This window comes from Thamnophis elegans, unplaced genomic scaffold (assembly GCF_009769535.1).
Source record: "Thamnophis elegans isolate rThaEle1 unplaced genomic scaffold, rThaEle1.pri scaffold_68_arrow_ctg1, whole genome shotgun sequence".
Classification (NCBI taxonomy): Eukaryota; Metazoa; Chordata; class Lepidosauria; order Squamata; family Colubridae; genus Thamnophis; species Thamnophis elegans.
Genome location: NW_022473902.1, coordinates 40,033 through 64,512, shown reverse-complemented (window position 1 = coordinate 64,512; position 24,480 = coordinate 40,033). Strand labels below are relative to the sequence as shown.

The following is a 24,480-nucleotide window of genomic DNA, read 5'->3' as shown; positions in this document are numbered from 1 at the left end:
GGAGGGAAGGAGGGCGGTATGGGTTTTATTATTTATTAATATTATTATTATTATTATTTCACAGCACTAAAAACCCAGTTCGACAGTGAAGTTTGCGTGGCGATGGTTTATTCACAAATGGCCTCCGGATTTCGGTGGTGGAGAAACGCAAAGATCCTGGCGGCAAGCAGTCCACGTTCCATATTATTCCATCTTGTTTCTTTCGTTTCTGAGGATTTCAGCCAGTTTTTTTAAAAAATATTTCCCATCTTCCTTTATTTTCCTGTCCGTCCCGTTTTAGCATCTGCCTTGAACAGTTTTGGGAAGGGGCAGGAAGGTTCCTCGCGGATGAGGCCAATATATAAAGATACTTCTCGTTTGGAGAAGTTAAACGAAAACAGGAACTTGGTTTCTTCTTTCTTTCTTTCTTTCTTTCTTTCACTTTCTTTCACTTTTTTTTCTTTTTCTTTTAAGCAGGGAAGTCTCTATTTTTTATTTTTTATTGTTTCCCCCCCCCCTCTGCCTGAGAACGCATTCTTGTTTAGCCCATGGCGGTGACCATACTTGAGGGGTGGTGAGGTCCGAAAGACAAGCCGGAAGAAGGGTGCATCGGAGTCGGTGTGGTCAACATGTGGCCTGAATGGCTGAAGGGAGAAAGATGACTGATGGACGACATATGTCTGGAAAGGGTGGCAGGATTGAAGGAGCTGCTTTTGGGGAAATCCTCCAGGCTGTCGTGAATTTTCTTGCCCTTTTTCGACTTGCTAGACATCTTCCGGTTTCGGGTCTGGATGCCTTCCTTCTTCATAGTCAGGGGTCTGTTAATCTAAACAAAAATCAATTAACTTTTTTTGTGAGCTGGTCATGTCTCCCGCTTTTCCAAAATCTCACACACAAATGCAAAGGCACCAGAGGTGGGTTCCTACCAGTTCGCATCTATTCGGTAGAACCGGTTCGTCAAATCTATCGAACTGGTTAGAAGAGGTTCCACCAGTGGACCTGGAAAGCAGGCCACACCTACAGAAGAGCTTCCAAACTTTTTGGAAACCCACCACTAGTCCTTGGAGATGATTATTCTACACTATCATGCTCATATTTATAAAACTCAGTGCCTCTGTGAAAGGTAAGGATGACTACTGCGTTTGTGGTGCAATCAGAACATTGCATGTGTTGAAGTTGTTTTAACGCAAACCAAAGATGCCTTTTAAAAAACAAGTTTACATCATATTCTTATGCATGCCAGTGCTGTGTGTGAGGTAATTTAAGGTGGTTCTGACAAGTGTCGTTGGCATCTTCATATCCGGTCACATGGGCAGCAAGCCACTCCCATCCGGTCACATGGGCAACAAGCCACTCCCACAAAGGAGGCCACACCCACAGAGTAGGTTCAAACAATTTTTGAAACCCACCACTGAAAGGCACACATAACAACAAACTTCCAGAGCACTGCTTCTCAAACTCGACCATTTTAAGGCCTGTGGACTTCAATACCCAGAATTCCTTTGCCGGCTGGGGAATTCTGGGAGTAGAAGTCCACACAACTTGAAATGGCAGACGTTGAGAAGCACTATTCTAGAGTAGGGGTCTCCAACCTTGCAAGGCAGGGAAAAACACAAGTGAGATGTGGGCATACAATCCCGATCACCTGACTTGATTGAAGGACAATTTCCAGATACTTAGCATTCATTCATCTCTATCTCTGGAATGTCTAATGTAGAACTTCTCAACTTTGACAACTCTAAGGTGTGCGGACTACAACTTCCAGAATTCTTCAGTCAGTCTGCGGTGTGGAGCAGCTGTCTCCAATCTTGGCAACTTTAAGACTTGTGGACTTCGACTCCCAGAATCCCTCAGCCAGCAAAGCTGAACAAAGCTGGCTGAGGAACTAAGACGTGACCCTCCAGGACATCATAGGATTATCTATCAGCAGAGCTCACTGCATTGTAAAATCACCTGGGGACATTGCATCCCCCTCCAGGCTTCAACCAAACTTATCTCAGACAAACTCCTAGCATGGGAGTCTGACTACAGCCAATAGAATACATGCTCTTGCCACAGGAACAGGAAGCTCAAGGGCAAGGCCCAACAGAGGGTATAAATACCTCACTCCCTCTCCCTCTCTCCCTCTCTCTCCCTCCCTCCCTCTCTGAGCCACTGAGCCGAGGTGGCGCAGTGGTTAAATGCAGTGGTTAAATGCAGCACTGCAGGCTACTGCTAGATCAGCAGTTCAGCGGTTCAAATCCCACCGGCTCAGGGTTGACTCAGCCTTCCATCCTTCCGAGGTGGGTAAAATGAGGACCCAGATTGTTGGGGGCAATATGCTGACTCTCTGTAAACCGCTTAGAGAGGGCTGAAAGCCCTATGAAGCGGTATATAAGTCTACTGCTATTGCTATTGCTATTGCTCTCTCGCTCTCGCTCTCTCTCTCTTTCTCTCTCTCCACTCCACGTGGTCACCTGCCCAGGATCTGTGGTCCTGTCCATCAATAAACTATCTTGCCAATCAGCCTCCATGTTTCCAGTGTTCTTCTCCCCGCTTGGAACTGAGCCAGATGGATATCTCTTCCAACACCAGCTTTGCCTTTGTAATGGAGGGGCATTTGACCTTGTCAACATTAAAAACCATGGACTTCAACTCCCAGAATTCCCCAGCCATCATGGGCTGAAGTCCACAAGTCTTAAACAGCCGAGCAGGTCGGACGCCCCTGTGGTAGCACAACCATGTTATCTCTGCTGAGAGTATGACCATCTCACTTACATTGTGGAGCTTGTAGTACAGCCCACAGGCATTGCACACAGGATCCCCATTGGCGTTCCTCCTCCACAATGTGGTGGTTGTCGTCTGGCAGTTTGCGCACGATGTCCCAGCCCGTCTTGCAGCTGACTGGAGGGAGAAGAGAGAAAGCAAAGTCACCTAACCAATAGATTAATGTGGCGGTTTTGAAGATCCTCAGCTAGTATCTCTCTCCACCTTGGTTGACTTTAAGATGGATGGACTTCCAACTCCCAGAATTCTGGGAGTTGAAGTCCACTCATCTTGAAGTTCGCCACGGTTGAGCAACCTACTCTAAACCATTGCTTTGCATCCCAGAGAAGCTAATCCCACATTACAATAAACCATGCCTCAGTTCAACCCGTTCTTCAGCAGTTGGATCCAAGAGAAATTGTGTAGTCACCCCTAGAAGATTTGGGTCTTACGTTATACCCAGATCCTGTTGATAATCATGGGTGTTATCTGAGTAGGATTGCCTCTTTCCACAGCGATCATGCAAGTAACAATGTCAGATCAAAGTGGCATGATGCCGATGGTGAAAGACCCAAGATTTTAATCAACAAGAATCTCAATAATTAGCTCAAAGGTGCAAAAGTCTACTCAGAAGACAGCCCCCCCCCCCCAAAATAATAATATTTATTCCATGCTCGGCGTTGGTATTTCTCTTGGCAACTAGCCACAACCCAATGAAAACTTCAAAAGAACCAGGAGAGGGGGGGGAGATTTCTTTACACAACAACACACAAGTGTGCTACCACAAAGAGGTGTTGCTGCCTGGTTGGGATCAACAAGGGTTGGACCGAAATAGTGGAGATAGACAGCTGTGAGCCTTGGTGGCAGTGGGACGGCCCCCGAACACCATCTACAGTTAGTCCTTGACTTACAACCATTCATTTAGTGAACCCTAACAACAGCACTGAAAAAAGGGATTGATTTTGGATGCTCAGCAACTGACTCATATTACGACGGTTGCATCGTCTGAGGGTCATGTGATTCCCCTTTTGCGAACTTCCAACAAGCAAAGTCAGTGGGAAGGGAAAGGAAGGCAGATTCTCTTAACAATCATGTTACTCACTTCACAACTTATTGTGGCCCACCAGAGGATCTGGCAGTAGAAGTCGGACAATGAGGGAGTTGGGGACGAACGTGGACCAATCCTGGAGTCTAGGGAAGGCTCTGATAAGGACTCTGCATCAGAGGCAGAGATGGGGCCACGGCTGTCTGACAGTTATCAGCTGCCTTTGAAGTCGGACCTCAGTGGGGCAGAAGAACAGCTGGAGCCTGTTCCCAGCGTGTGCATGCGCAGAGCTGCAAGACGAAGGGAATGGCTAAGGAAGAAGGGTCGACTTGGGAGTAAGGCCACAGGTGGATGGTGAATGGCCCCTCCCAGAGGGAATAAAAGAGGAGCGAAAGGGGAGTGGAGTTTGCAGGAGGCAATTAGTTCATTCCTGCATTCTTGCCAAGTATGGCGGCAACTGAAAGATATCGGCCTGGCTACTCTCCAAGACTGATAAAGGTCGGTAATTGTGAACTATCTTGAAAGACTGTGGGAGAGGAATTCACCATAAATTAAATAGAAGCGGTTTATCGGGACAAGGACTCAGCTTCGTGCTGCTTGGGAAGCCTAGATCAGAACACAACTGCAGTGATTCACTGAACAACTGTCTTGCTTAACAACAAAAACATTGGGCTCAATTTTGGTCGTAGGTCGAGGGCTACCTGTGCTAGGAAACCAAGAGGCTTGGTTGTCCACTGGGAAAAGAAATTGCGAGACTAGTTTTGATCTAGCAGGCTACCACTTATAGTTCTTATACTCTCTCCCCATAATTTTTCAATTTATTAAACATATGAAGAACAGTTGCCGGAACTGGGTATGTCTAGTTTAATGAAAAGAAGGACTAGGGGAGATACAGCAGTCTTCCAATATCTCAGGGATTGCCACAAAGAAAAGGCAGTCAAACTATTATCCAAAGCACCTGAAGGCAGGACAAGAAGCAATGGGTGGAAACTAATCAAGGAGAGAAGCAACTTAGAACTGAGGAGAAATTTCCTGACAGTGAGAACAATTCATCAGTGGAACAGAAGTTGCCTCCAGAAGTTGTGAATGCCCCAACATTGCAAGTCTTTAAGAAGATGTTGGATAGCCATTTGTCTGAAACGGTATAGGGTTTCCTGCCTAGGCAGGGGGTTGGACTAGAAGACCTCCAAGGTCCCTTGCAACTCTGCTATTGTATTGTATAGATTTCCCAGCTATGAACAGTCCAAGAAAAAAAAAACATGTGAATAACAATCCTAGATACATTATTCATGGGCCTCCCGAAATCCAGTGAGACCATTAACCATGTGCATCTCCAGATGATATCAAGAATATAGCCACCTAGTTCCGTGATGGCGAACCCATGGCACATGTGCCAAAGGTGGCACACAGATCTCTCTTTGTGGGTACACACACCATCGCCAGCTGCTCTTCTGGTTTCCGTCTTCATGGATGCTGGGGTACCAGAAAATGGCTAGAAACAGCCTGGAAAATGGCCAAAAAAAAACAGGCCATTTTTCAGGATGCTTTTCAGCCAATTTGGGGGCATTTCTCCGGCTGAAAACGGCCCAGAAAACAGCCTGGAAGATGGCCCAAAAAACACCCCAAATCTGGCTGTTTTCCAGGCCATTTTCTGGGCTGTTTTCCTGGCTATTTCCTGGCTGTAAATGGCCTGAAAAACAGCCTGGAAAAGCCAAAAAACAAGCATGCGTGTGCCAGCCAGCTGGTCTTCAGTTTTCCGGTGTTCCGGCATGCACACATGCACCCAAATACATGCATGTTCTGGTTTGGGCACTCAGTGCTGAAAAGGTTCACCCCCACTGACCTAGTTCAATCATTAAGGCTTAAACTAGAGATTAAAACTGAGCCATGCTAGAGTTTAACTGATGAGGCTGATAAGAGCTGATCCCTAGAAATTGCTTTACAGCATCTGCAATTCTCCTATCTTTCACGACCCAAGAGATAGACATCTCCACCTATATGGGGGCCAATGTTCCACCCTACTTACTGCTCCTTATCAATCGGCTGATGTCCATCCCACGTTCAGTTTTGACACTTAAAGCTTGATGTCCTTAACTAACAACCTGTGATTGCCTCTTGCGACCTTCCGATAAAGTGGGGAAGCAAGATTCACTTAACAATTGTGTTACTAACTCACACATTCACCACTTGTGGCCAGAAAGGTCGTGAAATGGGGAGGGGGATTCACTTAACAACAATCTTGCTTAGGAACAGAAATTCCAGGCTCAATTGTGGTCATTAAGTGAGGACTGCCTGTAGCTTTCTGAAGCATGCAGTGGTTGGCACACTTCAGTGGTGGGTTTCAAATTTATTTAGAACCCCTTCTGCGGGTATGGCCTGCTTTGTGGGAGTGGCTTGCCAGCCATGTGACTGAGTGGGAGTGGCTTGCCAACATGTGACTGGGTGGGCGTGGCCAACTTGTAAAATGTGGTGAAACTCACTTAACAATGCTCTTGCTTAGCAACCAAAATGTTGGCTCAGAAACTCTGGCATTTGAAGCATGCAAGTCTTAAAGCTGTCAAGTTACAAGACCCTTTTGCACCCCAAATCCTTAAGAAAAAAAAGCCTCAGGGGTGTTCAAACTTGACAGCTTTAAGACTTGTGGACTTCAACTCCCAGAATTCCTCCTCTCACTCTTCATCTTTATGATGTGCGGATGGGCGCGGGGAGGGAGCTGGAACCGGTTCTAAATGGCACTGTAGATTTGTGGAACCTCTTCTATAGAAGAGCTTAGAACTGGCAGGAACCCACCCCTGGCCCACTTCCTTCCATCGAAATAGAGTATCTCTGGGGCTTCATTCAGTAGAAACATCTGTCTCTCTTTCTTGGATTCACAACTTTTGGTGGGATTTTGAGAGCATGGCTCTCTCTCACACACAAAATGGCTGCCCTCCGGGATGGCATTCCCGATTCCTAAAATGGCCGTCGAGATGACTACGTCCAGAGCCAAGACAGAGACCTCCCTCCAAGCAGAGGTTAACGAGAAGGTCTGCTTCACGCAATCTTCTCAAGGTCCTCTCTAAAATTTCAGCTTAGCTTTGCCTTCCTTCTCCTGGTGGAGACGGGCAAACATCCAAGCAACGAAGCCCACCCACACCCCCTTCCCACAAACTCGTTCCTTATTTCTTTTTTTTTTTTAAAGCCTGCGGAGGGAACTCAAAAACACATTCTTCTTTCTAAAGAGGATTGAGATTGGCACTTTGATTTCAAGCTTGCCCAGTTTCCATCGTAACGACACGTTTTGATAAATTAAAAAAAAATGGGAAACGGATGGACCTGGGGGAGATGACGGATGCCAAGGAAGGCGTCCTTGGATGTTTGGATCATCACGCCATGTGGGCAGTTAGAAGGACTCTCCATCCACCCACCCACCTCCATCTCCTTCAATCTACGTTGCTTCTCCGATGGGCAACCTGCCCTGCATCCCACCAACCACCCCGGGATCCGTGTGTCGCCCGGAGGACGGAGTTAATTAAAAGATGCGAGGCATCCAAAATCGTTCTCCTTGACATTCCTCCACGTATTCCTCTGAGGGCTGGAGTCATATGTTCTGCAGACAAGCCGTAAACAACTGCTCCACCATCATCCACCAGAAAAAAAAATCAAACGATCTTTTTCGGTTAAGTTCTTCTTGCAGCCCTCCATGACTAATGGACCTCAGCAGCAACTAACACGTTTCGTCAATCCACATGTATATGTTTTATCCCGTAGAAAACATGAATGTGAAAAGCTTCTTCCCGGAAAACCTTAAGAAGTCTAGCGTAGTTGTGTCAACTTTAACAGAAGGGAACATGGTACTTTCTACCGTTTTTCCCCAAATATAAGACAGGGTCTTGTTTTCTTTTGAGCCCTCGAAATAAGCCCTTGGCCTTATTTTTGGGGAGGTCTTATTATTTTTGAGGTGCAGGAGGCGTTGAGCGTGGTCACCTCCTAGCTGCTGCTGTGTTGCAATATTTTCAGTTCAATATTTGCAATATTTTAGTGCAAGCATTCAAAAGCCCGATTGGGCTTATTATACGGGGAAGTCAAACTTTCAGGGAAACAGGGGATCTGTAAAATAGTGTCACTGCTCAACAATTTAGTTATGATCTTCCGACCAGAGTCTGAACATCAGGATCAGATTAATTATGATGCTTTGTTTAAACACATTAATTCTCAGACTGGCGAGAGAGGAAACAATACTATAGAGTTATGTATTTCTTATGTATTTTTCTTTCACCAAAAAGCAATATTTCACTTTTGTGATTTGCAAACTTTCCAAGATTGCAATAGGCAGTCCCTGGCTTACAACGGTTCATTTAGTGGCTGTTCAAAGTTACAACGGCACTAACAAAAGTGACTTATATGACCATTTTTCACACTTATGACCATTGCAGCATTCCCATGGTCACGTGATCAAAATTCAGACTCGTATTTGTGACGGTTGCGATGATCCCCTTTTGCGATATTCTGACAAGCAAATCAACAGGGGAGCCAAATTTACTTAGCAAACATGTCCCTAACTTAACAGCTGGATTGATTCACTTAGCAACGGTGGCAAGAAAGGTCGTAAAATGGAGCCAAATTCACTTAACAATTGCCTCGCTTAGCAACAGAAATCTGGGGCTCAATTTTGGTCATACGTTGAGAACTGCCTGTCTTTGTGATTTCCCAAGGAACTGCCCAAATAATATTAAATCCTAGTTTGGTGACCTTAGGGACTAGAAGCATGTTGTTGTTTTCTCAGTAAAATCTGAATGTTTAAAAGCCCTACCACAAAATATCCTCGGCTTTTCTGAAGTAGTCAGATAACATCAAAAGGAAACCTACAGGGTCTATTTTTAAATATATATATATATTGTATTATATATATTATTTTACTTCCAAAGAATAGCACAGTCAAACTATGCCTGAGCTATAAATCAGGTTTAATTTTTTTTTTTTTTTTTGCTGACAGCAGTGGAATCGCAAAAGGTTTCATTTTGACTAAACTGAGCCCGCGGTGCCTTTTAAAATGACTGTTGTGTCAGTTTACGGTTGCTTCATACTGTACATATTTTTGTCAATGAATTATGCCGTATTTGGAATTCTCAAATATTGGCATCTATTCCCCACCACGAGGTAGTCCTCGGCTTATGAGTAATCGCTTAGCGACCGTTCGGAGTTACACCAAACCTCCCCAGGACTACTTATGGCCCGAAGTCGAACCAAAAGGTTGTAAAAAAATCAGGCACAGCCCCACGGTCACCTGCTTAAAAACTGGCATGACTTCAGACAGACATAATTCTGGGCTCAATGACAGCCGTAAGTCGAGGACTACCGAGGTGGCGCAGTGGTTAAATGCAGCACTGCAGGCTACTGCTAGATCAGCAGTTCAGCGGTTCAAATCTCACCGGCTCAGGGTTGACTCAGCCTTCCATCCTTCCGAGGTGGGTAAAATGAGGACCCGGATTGTTGGGGGCAATATGCTGACTCTCTGTAAACCGCTTAGAGAGGGCTGAAAGCCCTATGAAGCGGTATATAAGTCTACTGCTATTGCTATTACCTGTAGTTGTGGCCCGATGCAGTTGATAAAAGGCCTGATCTGGATAGAAACCCTGAGAATCTCCAAGATATCCCAGTTGCTCAGTTAAAAATTACAGGGAGTTCTGAACTTACAACCATTCATTTAACAAATGTTATGACAGTGCTGGAAAAAAAGGGACTTAAAACCATATAGAGCCATGGTGGTTGGAATCCAGTACTGCACGCTAATTCTGCTAACTGCCAGCAGTTCGATGCTGACCGGCTCAAGCTTGACTCAGCCTTCCATCCTCCCGAGGTGGGTAAAATGAGGACCCAGATTGTTGAGGGGGGGGGGGGCAATAGGCTGACTCTGTAAACCGCTTAGAGAGGGCTGTAATGCATTGTGAAGCAGTATATAAGTCTAAGGGCCAGATTCAGAGAAGGAAAAGTTTTTAAACAGTTCTAGCCGTTGGATAAAGAAGGGAAAGTTTTAACTCTCAAGAAATCCAGGGCTTTTTCTTTATTTTCGGAAATTTAGCAGGAGTTCTGCGGACGCCACCGGACCATCAAACAGTGAATGCTCTCAGGTCCAATGTATATTTGTGCCAAGGAAAGCTTAAGAATAACTCTTACGTTTTTCAAATCCAAATTCAGAATAGAGCTGGAAGGGACCTTGGAGGTCTTCTAGTCCAACCCTCTGCTCAGGTTTTGCATTCCCAACCCCAGCTGTCGACTCTCCCAGAAGAGTTAGAACTACCACTTAACACAAGAAAGTATGGGAGTGGTAGTTTCAATGACTCTTGAGTCACGGGTGATTAGCAAGACATTTGATGGCCTTTCTATGACAACTGTGCGTGTCTTCTGTTCTCTTTTAAGCTCGGTTTTCGTCCTATGCATCAGTGGTAGGTTCCATCCAGTACGGTACGGTACAGCCGTACCGGTAGTAGCCGGGAGCAGCTGACAGTGTACCGGTACGGTGGCTCATTTGGCCCACCCGCCCACCCACATTCTATCCCTGTTTTTAAAGCAAATGGCCAATTGGGCATGCACGCATAATGTGCAGCTTCAACAAGCAGCTGGGTGTCACGGGGCAGCGGATTGCGCAGCGCATGTGCAGCGCGCGGGCACGAACAGGACACGCGGCCCCATGAGCAGCATACCAGTGGCGACGGTAAGACTAACCCACCCCTGTCTCCTTTTGCACTTGGGGTGGAAGTTGATTCTCAACTGCTGGAAACCACATCTGGGATGTTACAACCGAGAGTTCTCCTGACACATGCTGAAGTATTCTTTCCCAGCATTGCATGCAAATTTATTCTATTAGCTGGCTTGGGGAAATGAAGGTGGCTGTTGATTATACATTCAAATGGAGGAAATTTTCATACCTAAGTAGTGTGTGCGTGTGTGTGTGCATGTGTGTGTGTGTGTGCGTGTGTGTGTGCGCGCGTTTGTCTTTGTGTCAATCATAAAATAAAATACCTTCATGGTATTGGACCTGGGTATTTGAGAGACCGCCTACTGCCAATTACCTCCACTAGACCAATTAGATCCCACAGACTAGGCCTCCTCCGAATTCCATCCGCCGGCCAGTGTCGACTGGCGACTACCCGGAGGAGGGCCTTCTCTGTGGCTGCTCCGACCCTCTGGAACGAACTCCCCGTGGAGATTCGTACCCTCACCACCCTCCAGGCCTTCCGCACAGCCCTTAAAACCTGGCTGTTCCGACAGGCCTGGGGCTAAAGATCCACTGCCCCTATCTCAAATGGTATGATTGTTGTGTTTTTTTAACTATGTATAGTTTTGTGTTCTTGTTAAACTGTTTGTATCCCCCCTTCCCTTTTTGAGTTGTGAGCCGCCCTGAGTCCCCTTAGGGAAAAGGGCGGCATATAAATGAAATAAAACTCAAACTCAAACTCAAAATAATCTAAGAAATCTAACAACCCAAACCCTTCAATCTATTCTCCAAAGCACCTGGAAGTTAAAACAAAGAAAAGTTGTAAGAATTGGGTAAGAATCTGGTCTAGTAAAAAGAAGGACCAGGGGCAACATGATAGCAGAGTTCCAATATTTGAGGGGCTGCCCCAAAGATGAGGGAGTCCAGCTATTCTCCATAGCACCTGAAGGCAGGATAGGAAGCAATGGGTGGAAACTAATCAAGGATTGAAGCAACCTAGAAATAAAGTGAAATTTCCTGACACTGAGAACAATTAATCAGGGGGACAACGTGCCTCCAGAAGTTGTGGATGCTCCATCACTGGAGGTTTTTAAGACGAGATTGGACAACCATTTGTCTGAAATGGTGTAGTGTTTCTTGCTTGAGCAGGAGGTTGGACTAGAAGACCTCCAAGGTCCCTTCCAACTCGGTTATTCTTTTTTATTATTATTATTAGCTTCCATTCTGTTCTGACTCAGCCTTCCATCCTTCCAAGTTGGTCAAATGAGGACCCCCCCCAGATCAGTGGTGGGTTGCCATTTTTTTTGCTACCGGTTTGGGTGCGTGCAAAATTCTGCGCATGCGCAGAAGCCTCCGGGAGGGTGGGCGGAGCCTCCCGAATTGGGAGGGCCGAACCGGGCTGAACCGGGAGCAACCCATCTCTGCCCCAGATTGTCAGGGCACGAGCCAGGTTCAGTGAACAACTGCAGTGCTTTGTTTAACAACGATGGCAAGAAAGTTGGGGGGGAAGTCACTGAACAACTCTCGCGCTTAGCAACAGAAATCTGTTGAGTTCAGGTGGTCATACATCAAGGACTACCTGCCCTCCCTCACCTGAAAAAAAGAGTTTATATATTAAGAAAAGGGGGTGAGAGAGAGGCAGGATTTCTACTTAAATGTCCAGTTCTACCCTCTCCACCAAAGTTACTCTGCTCCCCCTCTCTCTCCGTTTCAATCCAAAGCACCAGCCTATTTATCCAAACAGCCTTGTACATCTTCCAAAATCCTTTAGAGAAACAGATGTAAGAAACAAAACAATGTCTCATTTCCTTAGGGCCAAATGACACGGTCCACGCAGTTCCCTCCAACTTTTATTTCCCTAATGAGAAGCAGCTTCAGGAGGAGGACGCCCGTTGTGGCTCGGGTACCGGGCGACGAGGAAGGGGCTGTCTAATTCTCTTCCCTTCGACCCGTTTATAATCCTTCTCCATGCTGTTTTGGTTTTTTGGGTGGGGGAGGGTATCCTCAAAGAAGGGATGGGGGGAGGGAGAAACCGACACAGGTTCTGATAGGGGGAAATAAAAGCCCAGGTGCGCTACATAAGACCATGGAAAAACAACATCCTAATTAGAGGAGGGGGGAATGTGTTTCTCCTTCTCCAGCCGCCTGACATTCTAACAATCAAACACAGTTAAGCATGAGAATGGGCCAAATCCAGCATTAGGACTCACCCAAGGACAAAAGATCCGTCTCCCTCTCTCTACATCCGTCGCCATAGTACCTCTGTTTCTCTCTCCATAACCAGAATCTGGTGGCGGCCCTGCTCTACTGTGGAATTGGCCATCTCTATCCAGTCTACACCCACGAATGGATAAAAAGAGAGCTAACCCCACTCCCCTTCTAGCACTGATGATGTTACCTAGTTGGGGCACGAAATGTCTGCAAGGAAACCAGAATCCTCAAAGAGCACCAAGGACTTCACAATTGTGGTTATCCTCCTCCTCTTCTCCCCTTACCACCACCACCAACAACAACAACACTGCCACCTCTTCACGGGGCTGCTGCCACGGTCATAAGTGTGAAAAATGGTCGTAAGTCGCATTTTTCCAGTGCTGTTGTAACTTCAAACAGTCATTAAATGAACTGTTGTAAGTCAAGGATGATCTTCACTGTCAAGTCTGTCACTCATTTTATTGCAGTGAAAAGTGAGCTGAAAACATTCCCATTTTTTCAGCTTCTGAAAAGCTTTCAGGATTCTTAACGAATCCACGTCAGAAGATAAATCGTCCACCATCTTTAAGCTTCCAGGACCTTTTCAATTTCTGCAAACATTAAAGGATGGAGGCATTATCCCCACCACTCCTTCCCCCCCCCCCAATCAATCCTTTCTTTCTCATCCTTTTCTGAATCTCCTCCATCTTCAACCACCATCTCCCTTGGAGACAAACTGTTCAAGATCACCATCCTGACCCTACTTTTCATTTCAAAGCAAAAACTCCAGAATTTCTGTTTTTGTTTTTAAAGACATATAGAGAGAGACAGAAATGGTACATAACTTGGCACTCATGGTGAAAAATGGGGAGCGGGCCCCCTCAAAAACTCTCCTCTGTACAGACAAATAAGACTTTGGGCGGATTGGCCCAGTTCTACTCCCTCCAGAAAGTTCTCCATCTTGGGCTGAGGAAAGAAGGAGGAGGAGAAGGAGGTAGTAGAGGAGAAGGGATGGATGGAGGTGAGAAGAAGGATGGAGGAGGAGAAGGAAGGGAGGGATGGACGGGTGGGCGGGTGGGTGGGTGGATGGATGAAGGGGAGAAGGAGGGGAAGGAGGAAGAGGAGGAGGGGGGAGGAGGGGGAGGAGAAGGAATGGATGGATGGATGGATGGATGGATGGATGGATGGATGGATGGATGGATGGATGGGGTAGGGAAGAGGAGGGATGGGTAAATGGGTGGATGGGTGAATGTAGAGAGGAGGATGTGGTGGTAGAGAAGAAAAGATGGATGGATGGATGGATGGATGGATGGATGGATGGATGGATGGATGGATGGGGTAGGGAAGAGGAGGGATGGGTAAATGGGTGGATGGGTGAATGTAGAGAGGAGGATGTGGTGGTAGAGAAGAAAAGATGGATGGATGGATGGATGGATGGATGGATGGATGGATGGATGGATGGGGTAGGGAAGAGGAGGGATGGGTAAATGGGTGGATGGGTGAATGTAGAGAGGAGGATGTGGTGGTAGAGAAGAAAAGATGGATGGATGGATGGATGGATGGATGGATGGATGGATGGATGGATGGGGTAGGGAAGAGGAGGGATGGGTAAATGGGTGGATGGGTGAATGTAGAGAGGAGGATGTGATGGTAGAGAAGAAAAGATGGATGGATGGATGGATGGATGGACATAGAGAGGAGGTGGTGATGGTAGAGAAGGAGGGAGGAAGGGGGAGAGGGAGGAGGTAGAAGATAAGGGATGGATGAAGGTAGGGAGGAGGAAGAGGAGTGGGGAGGGAAGAAAGGAGGAAATAGAAAGAAAGAGAGAGAGAGAGGAGAAAAAGGTGTTAGTGCAATCTTTTGAAATCCGAGGTCCACTTACCAGTCTTCTTTTGGGCTTTATCAGTGGCCGATTCTGCCCATTCATTTTGTGGTACAATCCACAGGCGTTACAGAGGTAATGCCCTGTGCCATCTCGCCTCCAAAGTGGGGTTGAGGTAGCTCCACAGTTTACACACTCCCTGCCTTCTGAAAACAAAAGGGGACACAGATCATTGAGGGGCAGCAAAGAAAGGAAGAGGGGGGGGGGGTTGGCTGAGACGTGGTTACAACAGGGTTTCTCCACTGCGGAGATGTGATTAAAACCCCAGGGATTGGTTTATTACATTTCTATAGGTAGTCCTCGACTTACAACCATGACTGAGCCCCAAACTTCCCTTGCTAAGTGAAAGAGTCATTGAATGAGTTTTGCCCCATTTTACCACCTTCCTTGCCACCGTTGTTAAGTGGATCACTGCAGTGGCTAAGTTAGACACATGTTGGTTAAGTGAACCTGACTTCCCCGTTGATTTGGCTTGTCAGAAGGTCACAAAAGGGGATCATGTAACTCTCCCCTCCCCCCCACCCCTGGGAAACCGCCACCATCATAAATATGAGCCAGTCGCAAAGCATCCGAATTTTTGTGCCTTTGGGAAGGCTGCAAGGATCCTAAGTGTGAAAAAAATGGTCATAAATCACTTTTTTCCAGTGCCGTTGTAAACTTGAAGAATCACTAAACGCAAGGTTGTAAGTCAAGGACTACCTGTATACCACCCCATCTAGGGACCCTTGGTAGTTTGCACCATGAGGAAAAAAAAATGCGGCTGACGTCGCGGCGAGACAATGTATCCCGTAAGAAGCTCCGTGGGATCGTGGATATCCCAGCTGTCAGGGGGTCTTAATTGACCTAAAATCACCCCGTAGAGGTGATAAACAAGGGGGAATCATACTCTGCTGATCTCAGGGAGCCCTCAAACTCCCGTATCGATCAGGAGAAAGCTCCCCAAACTGACAGCTGGGAAGGCAGCCATTGCCAATCGCTGTGAAGCTGGGGCAGCCGCAGAAGAGCGACGGAAGGAAGGTGTGATCGATCTGGGTGAGATGCAAAAATAAAATTAGATGGCTGCCTTCTCCCTAAGCGCAAAATTAAAAGCATAACTTAACATTGATATGAAGGAACGGGAGCTGAGCAGCAATTTTGATTGAAAGGGGAATCGTAGGAGAACCTCACTGGTTCTGGAGAATTTTATCGATGTACACAACAGTGTGTTGAAACGCATTTTCCCTTTTGGATTCAGATCATTCCTTTCATCTGGCATGCACAAACTGGGAACAGACTCCAGCTGTTCTTCTGCCCCACTGATGTCTGACTCTGAAGGCAGCTGATAACTGTCAGACGGCCCTGGCCCCCTCTTTGCCTCCGACACAGAGCCCTCATCAGAGCCTTCTCCAGACTCCAGGACTGGCCCAGGTTCCTCCCCAACCTCCTCACTGTCCGAATCTGCTGCCAGCTCTGCTGGCCACTGGTGGGCCACAACAGAATCAATGTCTATGGAGATTCTCAGTCATCCAGATCTTGGTTGTCCCGAAGATGTTTGTTTTTTTTCTTCAAGAGGCAACTGGAGTTTCTTGCTTTTCTTTGAAGATGTTTTGCTTCTCATCCAAGAAGCTTCTTCAACTCAGAACTGAAGAAGCTTCTTGGATGAGAAGCAAAACCTCTTCGAAGAAAAACAAGGAAGTCCAGATCTCAGAATCAATAAACCCACCACTTTGAAAAAGAGCTTGCATCAACCACCATCAACTTAATTTTTAAATCAATGGATTTGTTTCCCCATGTGATTTGCGCTTGGCTTTTTGGGATAGGTGAAGTTTTGTCTCTGTTGTCCCATCCTTCAAATAATCTAATCTTCTTCCGGTCTGAAAAATCCAGACACCTCCAGCCTTGGCAGTAAAAATAATTAACAACCATTTATAACGATAAATTATGCAGCCAAAGAAAGAAGAGCTGCTGTTTCATTATTAAGGAACAGTATTTAATCAATTGAGGGATTCTTTGAATTAATCCATCCAACCAATTAAATGCTGCAGCTCCGTAAATGATTAAAACCTTTTGATTTTGTGAAGACAGCGTTAGTATTATAAATCTAACATACTATTTACTCAGAGCCTCATCTCCTTTGGGTTCAACAAGAGAATCGCTTAATAGAAAGCTTTATTGACATATTATTCATATTTTCCACTGAACTGTTCAGATAGAAGCAAAAGATTTAAAAACATGTACAAACAAGCCTGCAAATGGAGCCATTTGGCATGACCCATGAAAAAGAACTAGTGATGTACACATCAGTGGGTTAGAACTAAAAACCTAAATTCCCTGAATTTATCCCAAGCAGCAAAAATTTAAAAGACAATATACGGTACACATCTACTACTAAAATCAGGCAGCTGTTGGGCGGGAAGAAAATATACGGGGCAATATTGATAAATTTTCGCAAGCAGATTGGCTGTCTTCTTGGAAACCTCTTTTAAATAAATCATTCAACCAGATGCAATTGCATAAGAAGTTAATCTCCATTTGAGAGGAAGAGAGAATGAGAGGAAGAGGAGGGAAGGAAGGAAGAGGAGAGGAGAGTGGAAAAGAGAGAAAAAGAAGGAGAGAGGGTAGGAAGGGGAAGAGGAAGAGTAGGGGAGAGATAAGGGAAGAAGGAAGGGGAAGGAGAGGAGGGAAGGAAGGAAGAGGTAAGGAGGGGAGGATGGAAGAGAGAAAGAGAAGGAGAGAGGATAGGAAGGGGAAGGAGAGGACGGAAGGAAGGAAGTAGAGAAGGGAGGGAGAAAAGAAAGGGAAAATAAGGAGGTGTTATAACAGCGGAAGGGATTGTAAATAAAGCAACCCAAACTGTGTATTATAACCTTTTAAATGGAATAATAAATGTATAAGAATGACAAATGTAAAGAAGAATAACAATTATGCTTACAATGGTATGTAAGAGAATAAAAAATAAAAAAATTTGGGAGGAAAAGAAGTTAACCTCCATTTGTGATAACCTTGCTCACACAAACTAGGTTTGTTGGTTTAACTTATGGGCTAGTAATACAGGTAGTCCTCAACTTACAACAGTTCATTCAGTGACAACTGCACTGGAAAAAAGTGACTTATAGCCGGTTTTCACACAGCGTCCCCAAATCCAGATGCTTGGCAACAAAACTCCGCATTGGTGACAGGAAGGGCATCTGGCCATTAAAACACCCTGCTAGCTGCATTCAGTGGATGTCGATCCCCTTTTGTGACCTTCTCAATGGGGAGTGAGATTCGTTTAACAACTACGCGACTAACTTAACAATGGCCATGATTCACTTAGCAACCATGGCAAGGAAGTTCGTAAAATGGGACAAAACTCACTTCACAAACGTCTCACTTAGCAACCGAAAAATTCGGGCTCAATTGTGGCAGTAAATCGAGGACTACCTGTACTGCAGGAATCCAGAAACTGAATTATTTCAGCAGCCAAGCTCAACGTGCCGGTTGAAAGGAAGACAATGGGTTGTCCATGTCCTTTGTTAATTTTTAAAAGTTAATCAAGTTGTTTATAGGCATTTGATCCACCTGCGTGCTCGCTAAGCACGAAAAAAGTTCCTCCCCACTGCTTTAATTTTTTTCCCCATATATTTAGGCAACTGTATATCATGCATCTATTACCATTTCCTTTTTAAAATAAAAAAAATACTAGCTGAAAAAGATCTATTAGGTCTAAATAAATAGCCAAGGCCAGACAAATTTTCCTTATTAGAATTAATCCATGCCAGAAAAGTGTCTCTTCTGCCCTTAATAATTCTCAGATGAAAAATACTTCCCATTTGTAGCATTAGATGTCACATCAGAACTGAAGAAGTTTCTTAGATGGGAAGTGAAAGGTTTACAAGTAAAAACAGAGAAAGACTGATGGAAATGATGCACAAAAACTTTGTAACCAAACAACATGCTGTATGTGATTGAAGAAGGTTCTATGTGTTGTGTATTGTCTGTCTTTGTCTATCCAAAAAGCAAAAATATTCTTTTTTTAAAAAAAGGGGGAGAGAGAGAGACAGAGACAGAGAGAGAAAGAGAGAGACAGAGAGAGAGACAGAGAGAGAGAGACAGAGAGAGAGAGAGAGAGACAGAGAGACAGAGACAGAGACAGAGAGACAGAGACAGAGAGAGAGAGAAGGAAAAGGAACAAGAAATGATTTATAAAGATTTTTGGGTTTGTGGAAATACCACCCCAAGAAAATATAAATTAAGAGCTGGAAGAGACACCTGCAACAATAGAAAAAGAAAGGAAGAGAGGAGGAAAGGAAATGAGAGGAAAAGGAGGGAAGGAAGAGAGAGGGGAGGGGAGGAAGATGGAAGGGAGAAGGAGAGAGGGTAGGAAGGGGAAGAGGAAGAGAGGAGGAGGGGAGAGGTAAGGGAAAGGAGAGGAGGAAGGAAGGAAGTAGAGAAGGGAGGGAGGGAGAAAAGAAAGGGAGAAGAAGATGGTGTTGAAAAAAGAAGAAAGGGAAGAAAAGGAAGGAAGAAGAAAGGAGAAGAAAGAGGGAAGGAAAAAGAAAAAAGGAAGAAAGGAAGGAGGAAGAAAAGAGAATGAAGAGGGAAAGAAAAAGAAGAAAAGGAAGGAAGGAGAATGAAGAGGGAAGGAAAAAGAAGAAAAGGAAGAAAAGGATGGAAGGAAGAAGAAATGAGAATAAAGAGGGAAGGAAAAAGAAGAAAACAAAGGAAGGAAGGAAGGAAGGAGAATGAAGGAGGAAGGAAAAAAGAAAAGGAAGAAATGAAGGAGGAAGAAAAGAGAATGAAGAGGGAAGGAAAAAGAAGAAAAGGAAGAAAAGGAAGGAAGAAGAAAGGAGAAGAAACAGGGAAGGAAAAAGAAAAAAGGAAGGAAAGGAAGGAAAGAAGAAGAAATGAGAATAAAGAGGGAAGGGAAAAGGAAGGAAGGAAGGAAGGAAGGAAGAGGGAAGGAGAAGAAAAAATTACCCCAGCACTGAATTAAGTGACCTATGACCACTTTCCACACTTAACGACTGTGGTGACATCCCCACGGTCACACGATCAAAATTCAGATGCTTGGCAACTGATTCATACTTATGACGGTTGTAGCATCCCGGGGTACCGCGAGCCCCTTTTGCGACCTCTGGCACGCAAAGCTCAGGGAGAAGCCAGATTCGCTTAACAACAAGTTTAGGGAGTTAGTGAACAGGTTAGTAACCGCATGGCTCACTTAATGACTGTAGCAATTCACTTAGCAACAATGGCAAGAAAGGTCGTAAAATGGAGCTCAATTAACAAAAGTCTCTCTTAGCAACAGAGACTGTGGTCGTAAATCGAGGACTGCTCATAATCAGCTACAAATCCAGGCTCCATTTCATACGTACTTTACCAACCTGGGTGTCCTTCTGAATGTACATTTGGAAGCTTCCTCAATTGGTATCTAAATATGACCTAAATATCTTCCGGCAACCAGAGTTTTTTCTGCTTTTGTATCTTCCCCCAAACTACAACAGGAGTACATTAGCCTTACGAAGGCGGCTGTCAAGGTACATTTCCCCTGTTCATTTGACACCCTTTGTGGGTAGCCTCAAAGTGTGTCAGATCGGCTCAAGGTTGCTGTCTATTGGATAGTCTACAAGGGTTGCCAAGCAAGACAGGAAAGGGGGACGGCCAACGTCACCCCGGGAAAATTTGCTGCCAATTCAAAGATGGTTGAGAAGCGATTTGACTTAACAACAAACCCTGGGCCTCTGCTTATTTTTCCCAGGTGGGAAAAAGAAAAATTAGCACCCAGAATGACAACAGAGTTGGAAAGGATCACGTCTGGTCTCCTTCCTTGTCTTGAAGCTCCAGTGGTCCTTGGTCTCAAAAAAAAAGGGGGGGGGGACAAGTGTTTTTGGGACTGGATTTTGGTGAGAGTCCCTGATCCGCCGTCCTGGCTGTAAAAGGAGGCTATAATTAACACCTCAGTGAATTAAAGCATGGGACAATCTTAATAAGGCGCTCCGAACTTTCTAACATGCAAAGCTTTTACCCTGTGGCTGAAATGAGTTATGTGCATTTATATAATGTCATTATTTCCTTCTGTCCCTCTTGAAATTCAGATGAGCAATTCCTCCAGAAAACAAGGTAGGTGCTTTCTCTTTCTCCCTCCCTCCCTCTCTCCCTCTTTCTTTTCTTCCCTCCCACTCTCTCTCCCTCTCTCCCCCTCCCTTTCTCCCTCCCTCTCTCTCCATCCTTGCCTCCCTCCCTCTCTCTCTCCTTCCATCCCTAGGTCTCCCTCCCTTCCTCTCTCTTTGTCTCTCTCGCTTTCTTTCTTCCTCCCTTCCTCTCTCTCTCTCCTTCCCTCCCTTTCTCTCTTTTTCTCCCTCCCTTTCTCTCTTTTTCTCCCTCCCTCTCTCTCTTCCATCCCTCGCTTTCCCTCCCTCTCTCACTTTCTCTCTCTCCTTCCTTACCTCTATCTCTCTTTCTCCCCACTCCCTCTCTTTCTCCCTCTCTCCCTCCCTCTCTCTCCATCCTTGTCTCCCCCCCCCTCTTTCTCTCCTTCCATCCCTCGGTCTCCCTCCCTTCCTCTCTCTTTCGCTCCCTCCCTCTCTCACTCTCTTTCTCCCTCCCTTCCTCTCTTTTTCTCCCTCCCTCTCTCTCCATCCTTGCCTCCCTCCCTCTCTCTCTTCCATCCCTCTCTTTCCCTCCCTCTCTCGCTTTCTCTCTCTCATTCCTTCTCTCTATCTCTTTCTCCCCATTCCCTCTCTTTCTCCCTCTCTCCCTCTTTCCCTCCCTTTTTCTCCCTCCCTCTCCGTCCCTGCCTCTCTCCCTCTCTCTCTCCCATCCCTCTCTTTCCCTCCCCCACTCACTTTCTTCCTCTCTCTCCTTCCTTCCCTATCTCTATCTCTCTTTCTCCCCACTCCCTCTCTTTCTCCCTCTCTCTCCGACTCTCCTTCCCTCCCTCTCTTTCTCCCTCCCTCCCTCTGCCTCCCCTCCTCCTCTCTCTCCCTCCCTCTTTCTCCCTCTTTGCTTCCCTCTCTCATCTCACCCCAGAATACATTTTTTTTACAGCAATGCTGATACCGAATGAATGCAGTAATGATGGCCTGGTGTTTGCAGGACTGCTCCAGGGATGTACTTCAAATGAATCTCTCCATTTTCCTGCCTGGGTAGTTTATGGCATTGCAACCTCTTATTATAAACACCGAGGCCATTTTTAGCTTAAAACGAAACAACAGTAAGGAGGAGAACGGTTGTGACCACAGACTGAAGATCACACACCATTTTAGCCTACCACAAATACAGACTCCAGTTAGAGGAATTAATTTAGAAGCAGCTTGCCTAAGACTCCTGTCATACAAAACCGGGAGGTTCAGGGGGGGTTATGGGGTGGCAAATTAACAACCGCAGATAGCCACTGACTTGCAGAAGTTCACTTAGTGACCGTTCGAAGTTACAAGGGGCACTGCAAAAAGTGACCCAAGTTTCACACTTACGGCTGTTGCAGGCCACGTGATCGAAATTCAGATATTTGGCAATTGACTCATATTTACGACGGTCGCAATGTCCCAGGGTCATGTGACCCACCCCCACCCCTTTTGCGGCGTGCAGGCAAGCAAAGTCAATGGGGAAGCCAGATTCGCTTAACCGCCCTGTTCCCCACTTAACAACTGGAGCGACTCGCTTAACAAATGTGGCAAGAAAGGTCGTAGAATGGGGCAAACCTCGATCCACAACTGTCTCGCTGAACAACCCAAATCAACGGTGGTCATAAGTCGAGGACTACCTGTGCTGCATCCAGTTTTTAATTTCGATCAGCCCCCGCCGTCTTTGTTTTCCGCGGATCCATCTACCTGCTCTAAAGGTGGATTATTTGCAGACTAAAAAGATTGTTTTCACTTATTTACAGATTTTAAAAGTGTATTTTCAGTTATTTACAGATTTTAAAAGTGGAAACTAAACAAGGAGAGAAGAAGCCGCCTAGAACTAAGGAGAAATTTCCTGACAGTGAGAACAATGAATCAGTGGAACAGAAGTTGCCTCCAGAGGTTGTGAATGCCCCAACACTGGAAGTCTTTAAGAAGATGTTGAATAGCCCTTTGTCTGAATCTAAAAAAAAAAATGGTAATTGAGAAGTTCATTGTTTAAAACAAAATTTATCCATTGGAGGTTCAGGTAGATTATCAATTAAAGGAAAAGAGATTATTTTTTTAATTAATGATTTAGAAGGTAGAGAAGAGAAGGACCAGGGGAGACAGGATAGCAGCCTTCCGATGTTTGCGGGGCTGCTACAGAGAGGAGGGAGTTAAGCTATTCTCCAAACCACCCAAAGGCCAGACAAGGAATAATAAAGGATGGAAACTGATCAAGGAGAGATCCCATCTAGAAATAAGGAGAAATGTTCTGATAGTGAGAACAATCCACCAATGGAACGGTATAGGGTTTCCTGTCTAGGCCGGGGTGGACTAGAGGACCTCCAAGGTCCCTTCCAACTCTGTTATTCTATTCTATTCCTATTCCCTATTCCTATTCTATCTAAGGAGAAAGTTCCTGACAGTTAGAACAATGAATCAGTGGAACTACTTGCCTCCAGAAGTTGTGAATGATCCAACACTGGAAGTTTTCTAAGATGTTGGATAGCCATTTGTCTGAAACGGTATAGGGTTTCCTGTCTAGGCAGGGGGTTGGAGTAGAAGACCTCCAAGGTCCCTTCCAGCTCTGCTATTCTATTCAATTCTAAAGTGTATTTTCACTGATTTACAGATTAAAAAGTGTATTTTCAATTTATTTATAAATGTAAAAGTCTGTTTTTCCTACAGAGCATTTCATACTGAGGGAGGCCTCCTCCTCCTCCTCCTCCTCCTCCTCCTCCTCCCTTCTTCTTCTTCTGCTCAAAAGGCAACTTGAAAATAATACAATAATCTAAAACAACGAGACCAAAGCAGAATTTTATGCAAGGTCTTTATCTTCCCTTGCATACTAATTAATATAAATAACTTGAACTCTGCAAACTTCAGCAGCAGATGTGAGAGGCAGGACCAATAAAACCTAAGCAGTTTTCACATGGAAGATTAAATAGCCTTGATTGGGGCCACATGTCGGTGTGGCTAATAGATGCAGAGAAATGTATACACATTCTAATGTCAGTTTTATATTTGCATTGCAGACCTATTGGTGTAGAAAAATCCCGGCAGTCGATTTATGCCAAGAGAAAGTATCTTCCGGGTTGTGAGTGTGTGGTTTTAAAAAAAAACACATTTAGGAAAAGAGAAACAAAATGTTTTGGGTTTGTTTTTGCATATGCATATGCTAGTAATTCTTTTTTTCCTCTCTCTCCTTTGAATGTGGGTCAAGGACCTCTAAAGCAGAGGTGTCGAACTCAAGGCCCATGGGTCGGATGCGGCCCACAGGGTGCTTAGATCTGGCCCGCAGGGCCGTCCTGAAAATAGCAAAAGATCAGCCCTCTGTGCCTCTGCCAGCAAAAACGGGATCTCAAGCTCCATTTTCGGCTGCGAAGGTGGCCCTCCCGAGCTCTGTTCTCGCTGGCAGAGGAATGCAGGAGGCGGTGGCAGCCTAAAATGGAGCTCGGGAGCCTGTTTTTGCTGGCAGAGGATTGCAGGAAGCTGTGGCGGCTGAAAATGGACTTCGGGAACCCGTTTTCACTGGCAGAGGGTTGCAGGAGGCCATGGCAGCCAAAAACGGAGCTTTGGAGCCCATTTTCACTGGCAGAGGGTTGCAGGAGGCTGCAGCAGCCAAAAACGGAGCTTGGGGGAGGGGTTTTCACTGCCAGAGGGTTGCAGGAGACTGTGGCAGCTGAAAATGGAGTTCAGGAGCCTGTTTTCACTGGCAGAGCATTCAGGCCACCAGAGGTGCCCCTGACAGGAGTGGTGTCGAGCTGGCCACGCCCGCTGGGGAATTCTGGGAGTTGAAGTCCACCCATCGCCAAGCTGCCCAGGTGCAGAAACACTCGGAAAAACCTCTCCCCCACAGAAACAGAGGTAAGTT

At 45.6% G+C, this 24,480-nt stretch overlaps 1 protein-coding gene across 1 annotated transcript in view; it reads right to left on the bottom strand.

Moving 5' to 3' along the window:
- Positions 1–465: 465 nt before the first annotated feature.
- GATA3 (GATA binding protein 3) overlaps positions 466–24,480 on the bottom strand; it is a 61,114-nt gene continuing 37,099 nt past the window's right edge. Inside the window, exons 3-5 of the mRNA XM_032238739.1 lie at positions 14,539–14,684; positions 2,737–2,862; positions 466–805 (exon numbers count right to left, since the gene is read on the bottom strand). Of these exons, the coding sequence (XP_032094630.1) occupies positions 521–805; positions 2,737–2,862; positions 14,539–14,684 (557 nt within the window). The 3' untranslated portion in view covers positions 466–520. The remainder of the gene's footprint in view (positions 806–2,736; positions 2,863–14,538; positions 14,685–24,480) is intronic.